General features: G+C 39.4%; 1 protein-coding gene across 5 annotated transcripts in view; it reads left to right on the forward strand.

Moving 5' to 3' along the window:
- PXK (PX domain containing serine/threonine kinase like) overlaps positions 1-17,751 on the forward strand; it is an 85,839-nt gene extending 68,088 nt beyond the window's left edge. Inside the window, exons 14-19 of one of the 5 annotated variants that reach the window (XM_088472694.1) lie at positions 1,178-1,255; positions 1,499-1,585; positions 1,694-1,763; positions 2,539-2,601; positions 10,813-10,847; positions 14,479-14,566. In XM_088472694.1, coding sequence (XP_088328820.1) covers positions 1,178-1,255; positions 1,499-1,585; positions 1,694-1,763; positions 2,539-2,601; positions 10,813-10,829 — 315 coding nt within the window. In that variant the 3' untranslated portion in view covers positions 10,830-10,847; positions 14,479-14,566. Of the gene's footprint in view, positions 1-1,177; positions 1,256-1,498; positions 1,586-1,693; positions 1,764-2,538; positions 2,602-10,812; positions 10,848-14,478 lie in introns of all 5 variants that reach the window. The other 4 variants (XM_088472696.1, XM_088472695.1, XM_088472692.1 and 1 more) reach the window with 4 other exon arrangements.
- The last annotated feature ends 166 nt before the right edge of the window (positions 17,752-17,917 follow it).

The following is a 17,917-nucleotide window of genomic DNA, read 5'->3' on the forward strand; positions in this document are numbered from 1 at the left end:
CTCTCTGCAGCACGGATGTGATGTGTCACGTGACACCGATGAGGGAACTCGAGATGTTGGGCGCTCTGCACTGTACTCAGCAGCACTGACTGTGCTGCTGCATGCGATAGAACACAGGCACTGACGCGACAACTGAGCCCCCATCCGGGAACAAGTGCCACTGGACACCTGATCATGGTAGGATCACACTGACCATGCATAGGGGCCCCTCTGTGTGTTTGGTCACTCCCTCCTTAATCCGGCCCTGAATGCACTCATTTGATGGGGCTGTTCATTCAGATGTAATGCGCTCAGTTATTGGGGCTTTGCACATTTCAGCTGTAATGTGCTCAGTTACAGGGTTTGTGTGGGGAGAAAGAAAAGAAGGCTAGCGAGAGAGAAAAGTGGGGGAGGGGGGAAGAAGAGGGGAAAAAAAGATGGAGGTGGTGGTGGGCAGAGTTGGAGAGAGCGACAGGGAAAGAGGGGTAGAGACATAGGGGAGGTTCGGGGACAGAGAGACTGGATGTGAGGGTGAGACTGTTACGGGTAACCATGCACTTAACATTTTTTATGCATTTTCTGTGCTCACGACCTGGTAAATTATATGTTTGATCCTCAATCCAGTTTGATGCCCCCTCTCCATACTGTGCTCCGTTCCCTGCTCCCAGCCTGCATGGTGAGACTGTGATGGTTGTGCTGGGCAATATATCTATGCGGCTCTCTTGCCAACCTGTTACACTGATGCTTTTAGCTGATGGCACACTGTAGTGAAAACAGCACTGTTTCCTTATCACACGACGTAAGCTATAATTAGAACTTCTTTATTAAGTTATCATGGATAACTGAAGTCATCCATGAAACTAAGAGGACACTAGCCTCTGATGAGCATCCATCTATCCATCCACCCATCTCTACTGTTTACACACACACACACACACGTTATGAAAATTTCACTTTAAGTTGGTTGATTTTTAGTTTCTTTTTGATCAATTGTACCTATTTGGAACCAGCCTTCATCAATACTACTTGAGTTTTTGTTTTTGTTTTTTAGAATGAAATTAATATCCAGAACAAAAAATACAATTAGTTTAGATTCATATGCCACCTCCTGGCAGAATAATGAAAGTGCATCCTAGAAATCATGATTCCTACTAAGAAAATGTTCCATTGTCCTGACTGGTCTTTTGAAATCTTGCAGATTCCTTCCAAGTTAAAAGAGGCCCTGAAAACCGCCAAAGAATGTATGGAGAAGAGACTTGCAGAGGAACAGAAATTGGTAAATTCCTTTTCACTAACCCAGCTGTTTATATAGATGTATATACAGTTGATTCTTTGGATCTTTATGACAAAACCTTATAGCCAGTCCTTCAATGGCACCATGTGTGCATTGTACAAGGCATTTCTACCTAAAGGAAACCATTGCCACTCCACAATACAATAAACAAATATAAGGATGAGTTACACAGACTTATCTACCCATACTAGCCTGTCTCTAACTTTGTATTATAAAATCCTATAGATGTACCAGCACAGGCGACTAACACGAGCACAGTCCCACCACGGGTCAGAGGAAGAAAAGAAAAAGAGGAAAATATTAGCACGAAAAGTAAGTAAAAATCGAATTTTGAAAATTTTTTTTTTATCTGGATTTAAGAATAATTTTTATTTTTGATTATTTGCCGGAATTACATTTTCTATTATTTCCACTCCATAGAAGTCAAAGCGCACAAACTGTGATTCAGGCGAGGAGCAGTCAATAAAATGCAACAATTCCAATAATTCAGGTATTTGACAGATTTCTATTGCTTAATGTCTTCATTATTTTGTCAGTAATGTTTCAAATTTGTATAATTTATTTGTAGCCAAAATAATTTATTCATCAACGTTATTATTTTTTTGAAGTTCCTCTTTACAAAAACTTACATTTAGAAGTATCGTTATAAGTGACTAAGGGGGAGATTTATTAAACCTTCTTTATAGTTAAGTTCCCACGTGACAAATGTATTGTTATTTGTAGTTAGTTTTAGCCAATTTAGGCTCTATACATGTTTACCAAAACAATGTACACATAGGAAAATGGTAATCATCTGTTTTAGGCAATTAGAAGACTTTTATACAGCTGTGATAATCATTGTCATTTAGATTTGTCATTAAAATGTAACTTTAGTCTATTCCGTTTATAGATTAAACCAAAATTTAGCTTGTTAGCAAGTCTGCTGAATATTAGTTCATCCAACAAAGTGGCTGCCTCCACGTGTCTAGTTAAAGGGTCCGGCTATACTTGTAATCCTCAGAACCACAAAACACTGGCCTGTGTTAGAAAATGTTTTTGCTGGATTTGATACCATTTTAGTTATTTTCTGTTTTGATAGTTGTGTTGTCATATTAACGTTTGTCATTATTTAGAAGTCTATGTATCCCTCCCCTGTGATGCAATAAAAAGGGCTATGTTTTACAAAATGGTATTTACTATTGTCATTGCTCCTGTTCTGTGAGTCTTACTGTTTTTATTTCAAGCTGTCTCCATAAAAATATAAAGTTCCCCCCTTTTCTGGTTAGCAGGCTCTGGAACAAGTTCTCCCCTGACATCGCCGTCCTCTCCTACGCCCCCTTCTACCACAGGTAAGCATTGTTCATATCTTATATCCATGTGGATAAAGGTTATTTAAAGACCAATTTTTATTGTACTTGTATATATAGATTTAGTTGCATACTGTTAGTAAAAAAATAAATAAATAGGGAGAAAATGTTTGTCTATAATTCCCAAAATGTAAGAAACACAAGTTTAAAATAAAAAACCCAAACATTTCTATTTTTGTCCCAGTTCTCCCTAAAGCATTTATTTGGTACTGCTACACTTGGAAAAACGAAATAAATTTCAGGGTAATTTCAGGGAGTTTTCTTAATATGTACAGTAGTAACTGAGTAATTGTGATAAAATTATGATATATATTTTTTGTGATTCAGTTTTTTATTTTAATGAAATTTTTTTTTTATTATTATTTCATATGTGTCTTTTTTTAATGTTATATGTGGCCTAATTTTTGGGTCTTGCAATGCAAATTCTAAAAAAATATTTGGCCATAGAAGTGAAAAGAACTTACAGTCTTGGAAAGGTAGAATGAGTAGATCATTGTTTAAAAAGAATATGAAACACTACCCTAGTTGCATGATCTAGCATTTTAAATGTTATCAGAAGATTTGTGGGTTGTTTTTTTTTTTTTTTTTTTTTAATTGTCTAAACCAGTGTTTCCCATCCCCAGGGGTCCTTGGAAATCCCTCTCAGTGCATATTTTCTAGATCTCCTCATACTGTATTTCCCAAGTGAAATAATTCGCACCACCTGTCGATCTATTAAATGTGCCAGCCAGTAATGAACAAACCTATGCGCCAACTAGGAAATATGGAAAACATGCACTGTTGGGGTCCCTGAGGACTGGAGTTGGGAAACACTGGTCTATACATTACACTGTTTTCATCACTGTATAGAACTGTGCAGCTTTTGGCAATTTATAGCCGTGACATCTGTAGGCAGTATCAGGTACTACAGTAAGGAGGCTTGAAACATCATTTAGGGGGGCATTTATCAAATCTTGGAGAGCGCGTAAATTGCGAGAGGTAAAGTACTAATTAATTAGGTTCTAACTTACATTTTGCAGGCTACGTTTGAAAAATGACAGGAGCTGATTTGTTGGTACTTTATCTCTTTCCACTTTAACGCTCTCCAAAGTTTGCTAAATATCCCCTTAAGCTGCATAGTTAGTGTATACATTTTATAATCCTTAGCGCACACTGTTTATACAGAGTGGAGGTAAATGTTATGTGAGCTGAATAAGTGAGTGCAGCCCAGACATCACTAAAAACCAGTAAGCTTTCTATAGCAGAAATGAAGCTCAATTCACAAAGAATGACTGACATTGGTTCCTAGTAAATTGATAGGCTACTTTTCCATTGAGTGCTGGTCCAGGGAACATGGCTGCCCAAGATGGCTGGTGTATGATACTGGGGCACTTCAAAATCAAATGAAATAAAATTGGTTGTTTTCACTTTAACCATATTATACATTTAATGGGTATACCCTAATGCATGCATTTGCTTGCCAAGATCCCATGTGAGGTAAGCGTGGTCAGCTTTGTGTATGTTACCTCCGTCTGCTTCTCTCCAAACTAACTGCTCTCATCCATGCACAGACCAACATGCACTGCCATCACCCATGCTCGGTGTTCACACATTGCTGTTCCCCATCAACGCATCACTGCTACTTAAAATACCTTGTACATTGATATGTTATGTATATCCATACATTCACTGCCAGCAGACTGCTGTACTGTTTACTACACGGGTAACACTGTTTCTGTGTTTATGAATCCAGCTTTCCTTAATGTTGATGGAGTATAATTAGTCTAGGAATAGTGATTCAGGTAAATGAGAGAGTAATATTCCTCTACAAAGTTATTTAATATATAATAATCTTTATATTATGTGAGAATTGTATTTTAGTTCTTGCATACTTCTGAGTTTAGTTTTACGTGAGGCTAAGATGTGATGAAATTCATCATTCTACAGTGGGGTGGCGCCAGTGAGTCTCTGACCGCTCCTCCAATGCTCCAGCTCTGCTCTCCCTTTCTTTCCATGCAGATGTGATGATTTGGGTGGGAGGTGCACGGACAACACAGCTGGGCCTTTTAAAAGAGGCCAGGAGAGAAGAGAGCAACTCTGGGCTGTTAGTCTTTGGCAGGAACTAGGTCCTGATTCAGAGATGTTTACGCAGTTTGACTAATTTTCTGCGCATGCATCAAGTTTCATTACCGATGCCGCTCGCTGTGAGAATTTGTTCGTAAAGGGGTTGTCAGGCACAGACCATTTGTAAGCGGCAATGGGGAGGTGATGACTCCAACGCCAGGCGTGTCTCGAGCGTTTTCAGGGCATGTCTCTGACTGCGATCTTGTATGCAGAAAAATGGCTCCTGCGTCTCCGTTCCTACGGGCATTCTGCACAACCATGGGATTACTCAGAAGTCAGATGATGGACTGTTCGGTGACCGAGCTGCGTCTTTCTATGCTGCAGGTAGGCGTCTCCATACAAATCCCGGCTGCTGTGACTTTTCCATATTTTCACACAGCTGCTGCGTACAAATTTGTACTTGCGCCATCATTGGCAAACATCTCTGAATAGGGCCCCTAAAATTAAGTAGAACTCCGTATTGTATCATATCCTGTTAAAATTTCACCCAAAACTGACTTTATGCTTTGGGGAGGGGGGAGATTTAAATCTGATACAAGCACACAGCCAGGGAAACATTTTATGAGCTAAACCAGTGTTCAGTATATACAGTGGTGGACAAAATTGCGGACACCTTTTGAAATTTGAATGTTTATCAACTTCGAATGCTTATAAAAACTGTTTCACTTCACGCAGTGCAATGATTCATATATCAAATGAAAGGCAATGAAATCAACACTTAGGGTGAAAATCCCTGTGTACTTATGATGTTACTATCCTATCAGTATTTCGTTGGGTATCCTTTATTTTTCAAGACAGCAGCACAGCGATGTGTCATTGAGCCAACCAATGTTTGGAGCTCTTCCTTCTTTATTATGTGGTGCCATGAGACACGTGATCCAGGATTGTGACCAACGAAATACTGATAGGGTGAAAATCCCTGTGTACTTATGATGTTCCTATCAGTATTTCGTTGGTCACAATCCTGGATCACGTGTCTCATGGCACCACATAATAAAGAAGGAAGAGCTCCAAACATTGGTTGGCTCAATGACACATCGCTGTGCTGCTGTCTTGAAAAATAAAGGATACCCAACAAAATACTGATAGGATAGTAACATCATAAGTACACAGGGATTTTCACCATAAGTGTTGATTTCACTGCATAACTTCCCTTGTAATACAAATATTTGACCTCTGTTTATTGTGTTGAATTCAGCATTAAATTTCCTTTAATTTGAAATATGAATCATTGCACTGCGTGAAGTGTAACAGTTTTTATAAGCATTCGAAGTTGAAAAACATTCAAATTTCAAAAAGTGTCTGCAATTTTGTCCACCACTGTATATGTGCATCAGTTAAGTGGAGCAGAGTAATGCAGATCGCTAAAGAGGTCGGTAAACGTACAAACTGAAAATGATTACGACTAAGTAAGGGAATTACGATTAAGTTTGGGATGGTATAAATTTAGATGCAACACAATAGCAGTCTGCAGTACTAGCCCGCCAGGACATAGGCACCCAGGAAATGAGTATGTGGAGCTGTGTGTTCCCCAGTTATGCTACTTTACATCTGTTCAGCACTCAGAATATTTGTAGTATCAATTCCCTTCTATTTATGTCTTGTGGTATCACCCCTCACTGTGCTGCTGTTCTTGGTATATAAGTAGTTCCATATCCAATTTTAGCATTTCCTGTGCGTTTTTTGTCTTTACATGTGCAACTAATAGAAAAAGAAATTTGTAAGGATTGATGCTCTCATCTGAAAACACGATTGAATTGCAGATGAAAGAGAAGTGGGATGAGTTTTATATGGAGTAGTTCTGGCAGATTACTGGGCAATTATTTACTGTTAGGGAGCAGTTATTGCACAGGGTCTTATACAGATTATTTTATACTGTAATTGGTGACTTCTGTTTTTGAGAATGTTGTACGCATGGATATCCAGAACTCCATTGAATTTTGTTTTTTGTGTGTCTTCAGCTTCTAAGTGGGTAGTAATATTGAATATTAAAGATGCCTTCCATACATTTATTTTAATACTCTTCAAAAACTATACAGACACTGGTGCTAAGAATATGGAAACTTTGTGGGTATGCTTTTTGCTAACTGCAGATGGCGCTGTTGCCCATCCCCCTTACAGTTGGCTGGTAAGAAGTGAGATCTTGTATTAAAAGTCTTTTAGCAGTAAATTTCCAGTTTGAATATGTTTAACAAGCAGTTGTGTTACAGTATTTCTCCGTGAATGAGCGCATGAGGCGCAGATTCTGTCGAAAGTGTTGCCGGGAATGGGTTCATCCTGCCTCCTGAAGCTGCAGATAAATTGTCATCTTTCTTTTATAAGAATAACATTTGCGTTTTTTAGCGTATTAACAAGATGCAAATAATTTTTTTCATTTTCACAGCCATAACAATTGGCACTTTAAAAAAATAAATTAATTAAATCCTCTACATTTTGCTGCCTCTCGGCTTGTTGCCTAAGACCCCTGGCTTAGATTTCCCTGTGGTAGCGCACCACTGGGTTTTGGTGAACTCAAGAATTATACTTTTAATCTGTTCTAGAAACAGTCTGATGCCAGTGCTCAAGCAGAGATGATGTTATATGGACATTGGCTCTGAGGAGACGCTCCCAATAGAATTTGCATAAACACAATTTAAAAAAAAAAAAAAAGTAAAATATATAAAAATATATATATATTTTTTTAAGCAAATTAGTTACAATTTGTCTTACAAAATATATTGATATCTTTTATATAACATTTTGTCATTTATATAGATTATTTTTTTTAATGGTCTCCTTTTTATTAGCTTTTATGACTGTTATGAATATTAAAGGTTTTTGAGATCTGTACAAATGCTGCACAGCGGTACACTCTATATACTGTATACAGGAAAAGCGGGATCTATATTTGGTATTATGAAGAATGCTGCTCCGTTGGGGACTGGGATCATCACAAGCTACCCTCTACCCGAACTCCTTGGGCTGAAGGGTCACTAACTATGCGCCCATATAAAAGCATGTGGTCACACTTGTGCCAGTCTGGCAGTGCTATAGAAGGCACCATGGGAATTGTCCCGTTGTAAAGGCATTATAGATTCCATTATTCCCAGTGATGTTCTTATTGTCTGCTGATAATAAGTGCACAGATAGGTGTAGAAAATGTAATTGTTCACCAATTTGTGTAGTGTCCGTAATTCTGTCAAAACGGAGTAGCCAGGGTCAGGCTGGAGGGAGACTGGTGTATTTCTTGGCACTGAGAGGGAAATCATCTGTGACTTCTGCTCAGTAAATAACATAAATACCTCAAAACTACCCTCCTGTTTGGGGTATATTGCAGGAGAGGTTGTTAATGTGCCCCATAGTCTATCAAAAAGTTACACTCTGCTAAGCTTTGATGTGAAACATCCCACATGTGCTGTGTGTCTTGCGCATCACCTCACAGAAGTGCAGGGTAGATTTTTTTTCCTGGTTATGCCAGCACTACTGATTGATCCGTCTGCGCTCCTGTGAGGAGAAGTGTGGAAGGCACTGGCCGATGCAGTGAGACATACGACTGTCATGGATACCTGCTGCTAACAAGTGCACCCCATACTGCTGCTCTCTCCTCACCTTTGTGTGGCATTGTTTTTGCGCCTGCCTTCCTCACTGTCCATGCCAACATGGAGGATCTGTCCTTAACTGCATGTGCTAAAATGTCATGTTGCCCAAAACATTTTCATCAATTATTCATACAATCTTGCCTATTGGTAATAATTTGGATCACACTAGATATTTTAATTATTTCAGCATATTTTCCAACTAACACCTGCAAAGAAAGTGCTACCGCAGTTTGGCAGGCTTTGGTGTGTCACAGGTAGTGACTACAGGAAAAGAAATATAAAGCACATAAATACTTCATGCATAATGCTCTTTGCTTTTTTTCCCGCCTCACTTTTGTAATCATTGCATACAGGATTTGGCTGAGCGATTAATGGTCCTCCTGCCATCAGCGTTAATTTTACGTGTGTTCCGTCTAGAACGTTACCTGATAGAACTTGATAAAATGTTTTAAAAGCGTAAGTGTGTGCGAGTCCTTGGAAAACACTAAACGTTTATGTGGAATGGACACAGCTTAGGCAGCCATTTTACTTTGCGCTCCTTGTTAATTACTTTCAAGCCGTGGACAAAGTGTCCATGAAATTTACATCTGCAAAATGTAAATATGTAACGACATGAAGACATATATCGCTGATTACATAAATTTTACTTTTATATGGCCAAACTCAAAATAGAAACACAGTGTGCAGGTGACAGGTTCATTTTATAAGGAAGCATAATATAGACAAGCTCAGGTGGCATTAGGACAATTGTATAGTGGGTTGCATACTCCGTAAATACAATGAAAGCAAAGGCCGAATAACCTGTTTACTTGGATAAATCAAATGAGATTATACGGTCTGGTTGCATAAAACATTTTAAAGGGTCTTTCCGCCTTAAATGAAACCACCTACCTATTCTGCCCTAATACACAGTTCTGCATTACGGTGTTCGATTTGAAGAGCTAATATGCAGGACTAAAAACATCAGCCAGCTTCTGATTGGAAGAGCTGTGCAGCGGCCAATCAGTGCAAGCTAATCTTTCTCGTCCTGCACAGTATCCTCTGGTGCTTTGAGATGATTGGATGGGCTGAGCAGGAAAGGTTCCAATTAATTTTAAATGTTGTGAATTCAAGATCCCAACAAATCTCCCATATAGTAAACTTCTTTAGGATGATACAATACCCTGTATTAAAATATTTGTCAGCATGCTGTGTACGGTCACTGCTTTGCTTATTTAGTTGTATCGTAAATGCTTTAATGTCCATCTACTCACCCATTAAATGTATATACATTATATTATGTCCCTGCGTCGTTAACGTCTGGACTAGTGTGTTGCTAATATGAATAGTTCCTTACTAGACATCACGTTTGCCATTACATTTAATAAAAATGACAATGCAGGTACTATTTTTTGCACTTCTCTCTGGCCAGTTTAGATTAATAGGGACACTAATATATTCATGTTTTAGTTTAAAAACCATAAAATGACCTTTGAATTTACCCATAAATCATAGTTTGCCCCAAACATTAGAAGAACACAATGACTGTTGTAGTCAGGGGTGGATCTATCTATTTGAATTCCCTGGCAACAAATGAATTGTGACAGACCTGTTTACACAAACTAAGAAGCAGCATCTGAATTTGGGCAGTGGGCATTGTGAGATCGAATACTCCCATATGAAGTGGACCTGACGTGTACATACAATATAGTATGACACAACTAAGAGACCAAAGCATTTACATACACTGAAGACCGGGACATTACTGAGACACTTCCTGCTTTAGTGATCTCACCAGTTGCATTCACATAAACTTTGTTACAGCCCACAAACTTTCCGTCTCTGGTGGCGATGTATCAGGCCTTAGAGAGAGATAAAGCGGAGAAATTGGCCAAAGTAACCAATCAGCTTATAAATGTCATTTATCTAGCACAGTCTTTGAAATGACAGTTAAGGTGCGTACACACGGTACGATTAAAATGGACGATATGAACGATCACGATATCGATCATATCATTATCGTTAATTTTTCGGTATGGACGGTAATCGATATCGTCCATCGACCGTGCATGCAGCCAACCTGGTCGATATCGACCAGGTTACTATAGGGACCTGTGATCGTTGATTGCGGGTCGCTATAGTGGTTGGTGAATTGTTGGTGTGCTGGATGATCGATATTGATCGTCCAGCACACCCGGGAGATCGTACAACGATTTTCGTGGTCGATCGTCCCGTGTGTACGCACCATTAGAAGCTGGTTGCTTTGGGCAACTTCTCCACTTTATCTCTCTTCAGAGCGTGATACATCTCCCCTTCTGTGTGTGCACAGCCAATATCTCCACAATATATTGAACTGCAAGGTATAACCCATAAAGTTTTATTGTCCATTAAACCCTGCAATTTCAAACCGGATAGGACCACCCCTGGTTATAGTGTAACAATAACCTTGTTTCTACATGTTATGAGTTTGTCTGTAATATGTAAATAATGATTGGTGTCCTTTTTTCTCCCCTCTCTGCTGTCGTCAATGTAGAGCATGCATCATTTTGAACGTGAATTATCGGTAAAGTAAGCAAACGCTTCATTATGTCACTTCATAAAGTGCTGTTTGCGACCACTTGGGGGCAGTGCAGAGTAGTATTCTGTCACTACAATACACAGTCTACATCTCCTTAAAGCAGTCCGCTGGTTAAGACTTTTAGAATGCCTGTAAGACAGTGTAGTGCTGACAACTCATTTATACATGTATAAGAACCACAAGATGGTCAAATATGCAATATGTGAAGGGGGGGAGAGTAGGAGGAATGTTAACCACTTATTGTAATGTAGTCTCTGACATCTGTAAAACCACAGAAACTATATAGTGTAATTAACAGGTTAAAATAGGAAAAAACACCCCTTTTCCTTGAGTACTTGATTTAAGACTTCATTACCCTGAAACACACTACAATTTATTTAAAAGTACCTAATTATTTTTGGGCCTGATTCAGCAGCGGACGCTAATGCGATTGCAGTTGCGATTTTGCACGAACGCAGTTATGAAAATATGCTAATGATTGCCATAGCTCAGCCGGCATAAAGACGCCCACCGCTGCTTTCTCACATCCGTTCAATGTCGCTCTTCTGCGCAAGCATCGGTACCATCAATGTACATTGGGCAGTCACGTAGCATTTACAACAAGTCTGACCAACCACAGACACCGCAAGTCTCCTCGCACGCAGAGAGCTCTCATGCTACGAATGCAATCGCAGTGGCTAATTTATACACGTCCATGATACGGTGTTCAGACAGACACACACGCCTGCGTTCTTCTGACCACCCCCCATCACCACCCCAAACGCTGACAGTCTGTCACTCACTTTGTGATGAATTTCTCTGAGCGTCCGTAATCGCACTGTGATCGCTTCGAGCCGTACAAGCCTCACACGCAGTGCGGCTTGTACACATGCACGATGGCAAACAGTCGCTCAATCTGCATCTGTAATTGCCATTGCGTAAGCTGCTGAATCAGGCCCTTTGTATCTTACCAGCGATATCCCTGCTGCAATGCTTGATGGTTCTAAACTGAGATACAGAATAGATCTGCCTGCTCTCCCATTTGCAGTGGTACAGTATTATCATTCATTGATGACCATTACACCTGTCACCTGGTATGACAGACTCTACTAAAAACAGAATTGCTGGCATGAAATGCTGGCTAAATGTACCCCAGCGTTGCCAGTCTGACAGCCATACACTATCCTGAGATTGGTAGTTTATTGTATTCTTCTCTGTGTCTTGCTGTAGGAATTATATTGATATTTCAACTGAGCTACAATCAACTGAGCAGTACTGTCACAAACTGTCTCTACACAGAGATTTAGTAATAGGGTTCTCTTCTGTAAGACCAGATGTAGGGAGTCTTCAACATGTCGCCTTTTAGACTGTAAGCCAGGATTTAGGCTTTCTGTCCATGACACTGCGGCTGGAATTATGCACCTCAGAAGGAGTATAAAGGACAAGCGCTGCTGTTTTCTATATGTTGTAAAGTTACAGTAACACAACGTCCTGAGGCAGCTCCACAAATTTACCAAAATCCAGTTATCTTGCTGGAGTAGATGTAGGCTGACATTAAACCAAGATATTTACCAATCAGGGAAGTGTCCTGGATCTTACTAGTATGCGGAGGTGGCAAAGGAACAAAGTGCAGTGATCTTTTTATCATTCGTTTAGTTTTCCTTTATAAACGCAGGTTGCTTATTGCAGCTAATGAGACCTCTTCTCTTCTAATCAGACCTCTTCTGAGCCAGCCTGAGATTAACATGTGGTGTTCAAGACACTTTATAGTATTTTTATTATTTATTCATCTCAGACAGTTGTTAGAAGAATGTTTGAGTGGTGCACAACATCCATGGTATCCCCCAGTCACTATCTAGATTTATTTATGTCTGCCAAATGCTCATTTAATGTTTATTACACCTTGTTATACATAGACAACATTAGGCATCATGTTACGTAAAGAAAGTCTTGTTCTGTCTTGTTACATGTACGTATACAATCGCTCTTATACTGTGTGTGTGTGTGTATATATATATATATATATATATATATATGTATATACATACAAACTGTATAATGCAGTTTTGCTTAAAAATGCAATTTCAACGTTATGGGATCCTATGGGCTGAGGTGGTGGCAATGAGGTTCTATAAAGGGATCGTAATATCCCCTTTGTTTCCTTATACTGTTCCTTGCTTTATAACTCTTAGTCCTTTCACGACATGAAATAACATAAAACACCCACAGAGTTCTCTATATAATATTCTCTTTATCAAGATATGATTACACAGTATATACATAACCCCCCTACAATTAACTACAAAACAATATATTCTATTACACATATAAAATACAGTGTACGTATATCCTAATGGTTCAGTGTAAGCAATATAATAATTGATACTTATTGTCCTTGGAGCTTCACAGGCCTTAGCTTGAACCTCTTCAACCACCAGTCTACAACACACTTATGTCCACTGTTGTGAACTCTCTCACATATAGATATTGGCTGTAACTTGACACAGGAAGCGGGGGGAAGTAATCTCTATACAAAAGCTGCTCTTGATCAATTGTGTGTGAGTGGCTAGATCTTTTCATATGTTAAATGAAAACCAGTAAACTGGTTTCTCCTCCTAAAATGACCAGTATCTGTGAGGCCTAAATGGTGAATAATAGATTCTCCTATAACAGGGTCCCTGCCTAGTTTGGGTAATTTACAATGATGCAGCAAGCAGACCCACCGTAAACATTTTGTGAAAATACACCGATGTCGGTGTGCACGTATGTGGGCACATTCCATTTATACGAAGTGGCTCCTTTCTGACAGTGACAATTTACATGATAATGTACAGTTTTATCATTCCATTTTTATATAATATTGTTTGTGGGGGCATCATTCACATCTTCAGTAAGTCATGAAGGCAAAGGGACACTTAGAACTGTTTATTTCATTTGTCACAATTGTTTTACTTTGTTTCTAGGTTTGAATTTTTTTCCATTGATGGGAAAGGACCCACAATGCCCTTTTCTGTAAAAATGGTACTTGTATGGTGCATAAGGCGTATTTCAGCTGATCTTAGAATAAAATAGTTTTGGAGTAGGGGTAAAGCCTGTCTGTCGTAATCGTACAATAATAAGAAGGCACAAAACATTATTGCTGTAGGGCATCATATTTACTTAGCTGTCTGTAGACGTGGAGCACTGCTTGCAGGTATTGTACAGGACCTTACGTAGTGTATGTTCTAAAATACTCCTGTACTGTATCTTAGTCATCCTCACTGTAAGTTTATGGTAAAGTAGTTTTGTATCTGAAACAAATTGCAGCAAATAATCAATGGGATAGTGGTCTTTATTAGAAATCTAGACCACTTTTTCATGTTTATCTGGAGAGTACCTGTTGCTGTTACTATTTTTCTATACTATAGCTACTGGAAGCCAAAGAAAACCCATCTGATGTAGCTACAAGCGGCAGCTACAATACTCTGTTTTTCTTATATCCAAGCAAAGTAAAAGTACTTCTTATTGGTCCCTAGGGGAGAACATATAAGCCATATACATCACTTCATACATGAGTGCATGCTATTCAAATCAGTTGTTTCATTAAGGCCTTCTGGATGTAACCTAATATATAATTGAACTTCATTCTTTCATTTTGTACAGGAAATTCAACATTTCAAATACCAGCACCTCCACCTCCTCCGCCTCCACCACCAGCTGCGCCTCTCCTTCCTCCAAGCAAGGATGTGCCAACAGAATCCGCCCCCATCTCTGTTAACGGTACAGACCGCGGAGCCTTACTCAGTTCCATTAAAAACTTCAGGAAGGGAGCACTGAAGAAAGCGGAGACAAATGATCACAGTGCCGCGCGGACCAGCTAAGTGCTCAGGACGCACTTAGGCCTCGAGCAGGCAGTGAATGTGGATAATATACAGCTTAGCCTGCTCGCTATTCAGATGTTTTATTGTTTTATAACAGGATGTCAATTCTGTAAACAAAAACATGTAATTAAAAGAATGCCTTACGTTTTAAGGAAGGTTGAGAGTAGAAAAACAGACGCCAAGTCTCACTTATTAAAACAGCTCTGTCTTATGAGATATTCTTATAGATTGTGTGAAAAACAGTTGCTCTTTATACTGTGTATTCCTCTCTTCAATACTGTAATTCAGTATGTCATCAGAGGAGACTCAGTCACCTGGTGTAAATACTTTTCCTTGTCTAAAAGACAAGTTTTGTTTTTGTTTTTTCTTTTTCAATCAACTGGACAAGCTCATAAGAACCAGAAGACCACTTGTTGATATGTGATCTTAAAAATGCAATGCTCTGATCTATTAACTCTATTATGGGGAATTTCTCTTTTGTGATATCAGGAGAACACAACCCTGGACCTGATCGGCAGGTCTGAGTACGGTACTGAGCACTTATTGGGTCTGCCCCTATCCACTTGGGAAGGGGGGGGATTGTATTTCTAAAAGGATGTGTTTGAAAGTGGTAATAACTTTTTAAGATCTAGAACTGCATCTGAAACAATTTTGCCTTGAAAATAAATGTGCTCACACATTTGGTAGTGATCAGAAATGCTGCAGCACGTGGCTTCATGATAAAATATCAGGAGATTGTCCGTTCTCAACTGCCTTCTATTTTTCTTTCAATTAAGAAATGAAGACTTAGGGGTATATTTACTAAAGTGCGGGTGGATGTGGATTTGCTACCCATAACAGCCAATCAGATTATACTTCTCATTTATCTAGCACCTTCTAGAAGATAATAGCTAGAATCTGATTTGGTTGCTATGGGCATCTCCACTTCTGAAAACCCGCACTTTAGTAAATATACCCCTAAAGGTCTTCCCCCTACAACTGTGGCCACCACTCAGAACTTTTGGTCCTAACTTACTGCAAATCGTGACATCTGTGGGTACAAAATGCAGTTGCAAGATGACCAACATTTCACCATGTGCAGTCAGTCCTTTTCTGAGTGGATTCTCTCCATCTCCCTCCCACGTGGGGAAAGGCAAAACATTGAAGTAGTCAATTTCTTCAAATGTACTTTAAATAGGTTAACATTTAAATATATGGATTTGAATTATTCTTTAAAATTCAATTTGCTACTCTAAAGTTCTTATTATGCTTTTGACTGCTATGGAAAATAGTTTTAAACAGGTTAATGGTCCTCCTGTTGTCACAATTGCAGATGTTTGTTTAGATATTCTATAGATGTTGTCCACTTTCATAGAGCTACACATCGCTCATTAGCCCCCACCCCACCTTTGGTTGGGCTTTTCCTCCTGGACAATGCTATCGGCACCATTGTTAAGCAAAAGGTGGTGAGTACTGTCAGATGCAATGGTCAATTCCCATCATAGTTTCAAAGTAGCTAGTCTGTCAGTTGTGTAGCAGCATCCTGATTGGATAGCCAAGGACCAATCAGGAGCTTCATAGCTGCACACCTGCATTGTTTGGAAACTAATAGTTATATGAAAAGTGCTGTTTTTCTCACTAATGTCAGCATGGGTCAACTGGCTGGTGGTTCATTATTGGTAAAGGTGGGAGTCTCCACGGAGTACCTTCACAGACAGTTTAATGGCAAGTAGGAAGTGGTTCCAAAAGTGGAGGAACATTTTAAAGCCCTGCTGTCCTAGGTAGTATTTGAATACAATGAAATGTGCATTAGATTGAGGACAAAGGGTCTGTTTTGAGTACAAGTCTGATATAACTTTCCAACATTGCATACACAGAAAAGGAGAATGCGCATATTATGCATCATGTATGCAACTCTATGGTTATACCGCCCATACCCGTGGATATGGTTTTATAGCCTTCGACGATGTCTCCAACATCAGTGCACACTTGCAGCAGGCCTATACCTGATGCATAAGATACGCCTGAAAACAGGTGTAATTGTGCAATTACATCTCTGCGCCCTCATTGAATCTGGTCTGCGTAGAATGCCCCATTACTACCCTGTTACCCTCCTTCAGCTGCAAATGGAGATAGGACTGAGGGTCTGATTCAGAGATTAATGACATAGTCTTTGTACGCAGTGACTGTGCTAACATATGCAAAAGCCGCTGGAGGCATCTTAAGTAAAAAGACGCATACTGCCAGCTTCTCTGATCTGAAGCTGCGATCGGATCAATTGTAATCCCACAAGATATCCGGCAAAATCAAACTGGCAGGGCCAGTAAAGCCGCATCCAAGAGCGCACCCACTGGCTTCGGCACGCACAGAAAATAGGGCTGAGACTCCCCTGTCTTCTGTATCGCTCCCTGATGCCGCCTGCAAATGCCAGCAGCATGCCAATCATGCTGCGGCTTTTGGGGCTCTGTGTCCGATGACTCAGGGCCAGAACTGCAGTTTGGCTCCTACGCAGATCAAAGAACGTTAGAGATTTACGTATATATAAGATTTACGGAAACCTCTGAATCAGGCCTTGAGTTCTGTAGGACTCTGGATCATTCGCACTTGCCTACGCTCGGCTCCAGAGTATGTGCATTGCGAAAACATGCAAGATAAGCAAACCTGACTTGTGTCCAACTCTGCGTTATCCAAAAGAGTCCATTCCATAATTAACACAACATTTTATCAGCCAGTATCTGCAGCTAAGGCTTCAGGAGAGAGCATATAATGCAATTATGGTCCAAAAATATCATTGCTCAAATTTCAGCGTTTCAACATTCCCTTTACCTTAGGGCAGTATGGTGTGTTTACAGTGTCAAATCTGTTATCAAATTCAATATATAGTTGCACAAAGAAAAAATTGTATTAGAGATGGTACACATGGTGGATTCGAACCTGATTTTACTTTTTATTTTGCACTTTAAAATCTGTTTTACAGAATGCAGAGGAATTGTTGTGGGTATGATTATGGGGCTCAGTACTACAATGTATATTCAGTCATATTTTTATTAAAAATAATAAACTGCCCCATGATTTATTGTGTATTTGTTACATTTATTTTTTTGTATCAGTTAAACGCTGTGCAGCTTGTAATGTTTTTATTAAAATTTTCCAGAAATGTGAAGAAATCTACCACATGCAAATCATGCCAAAAGACTATTTACTAAGTATGTGACAGTGCAGCTTGAGCATTCTCCAGATTT

The sequence above is a fragment of the Taudactylus pleione genome, unplaced genomic scaffold (assembly GCF_031769625.1).
Source record: "Taudactylus pleione unplaced genomic scaffold, aTauple2 ptg000128l, whole genome shotgun sequence".
In the NCBI taxonomy this organism is placed as follows: domain Eukaryota; kingdom Metazoa; phylum Chordata; class Amphibia; order Anura; family Myobatrachidae; genus Taudactylus; species Taudactylus pleione.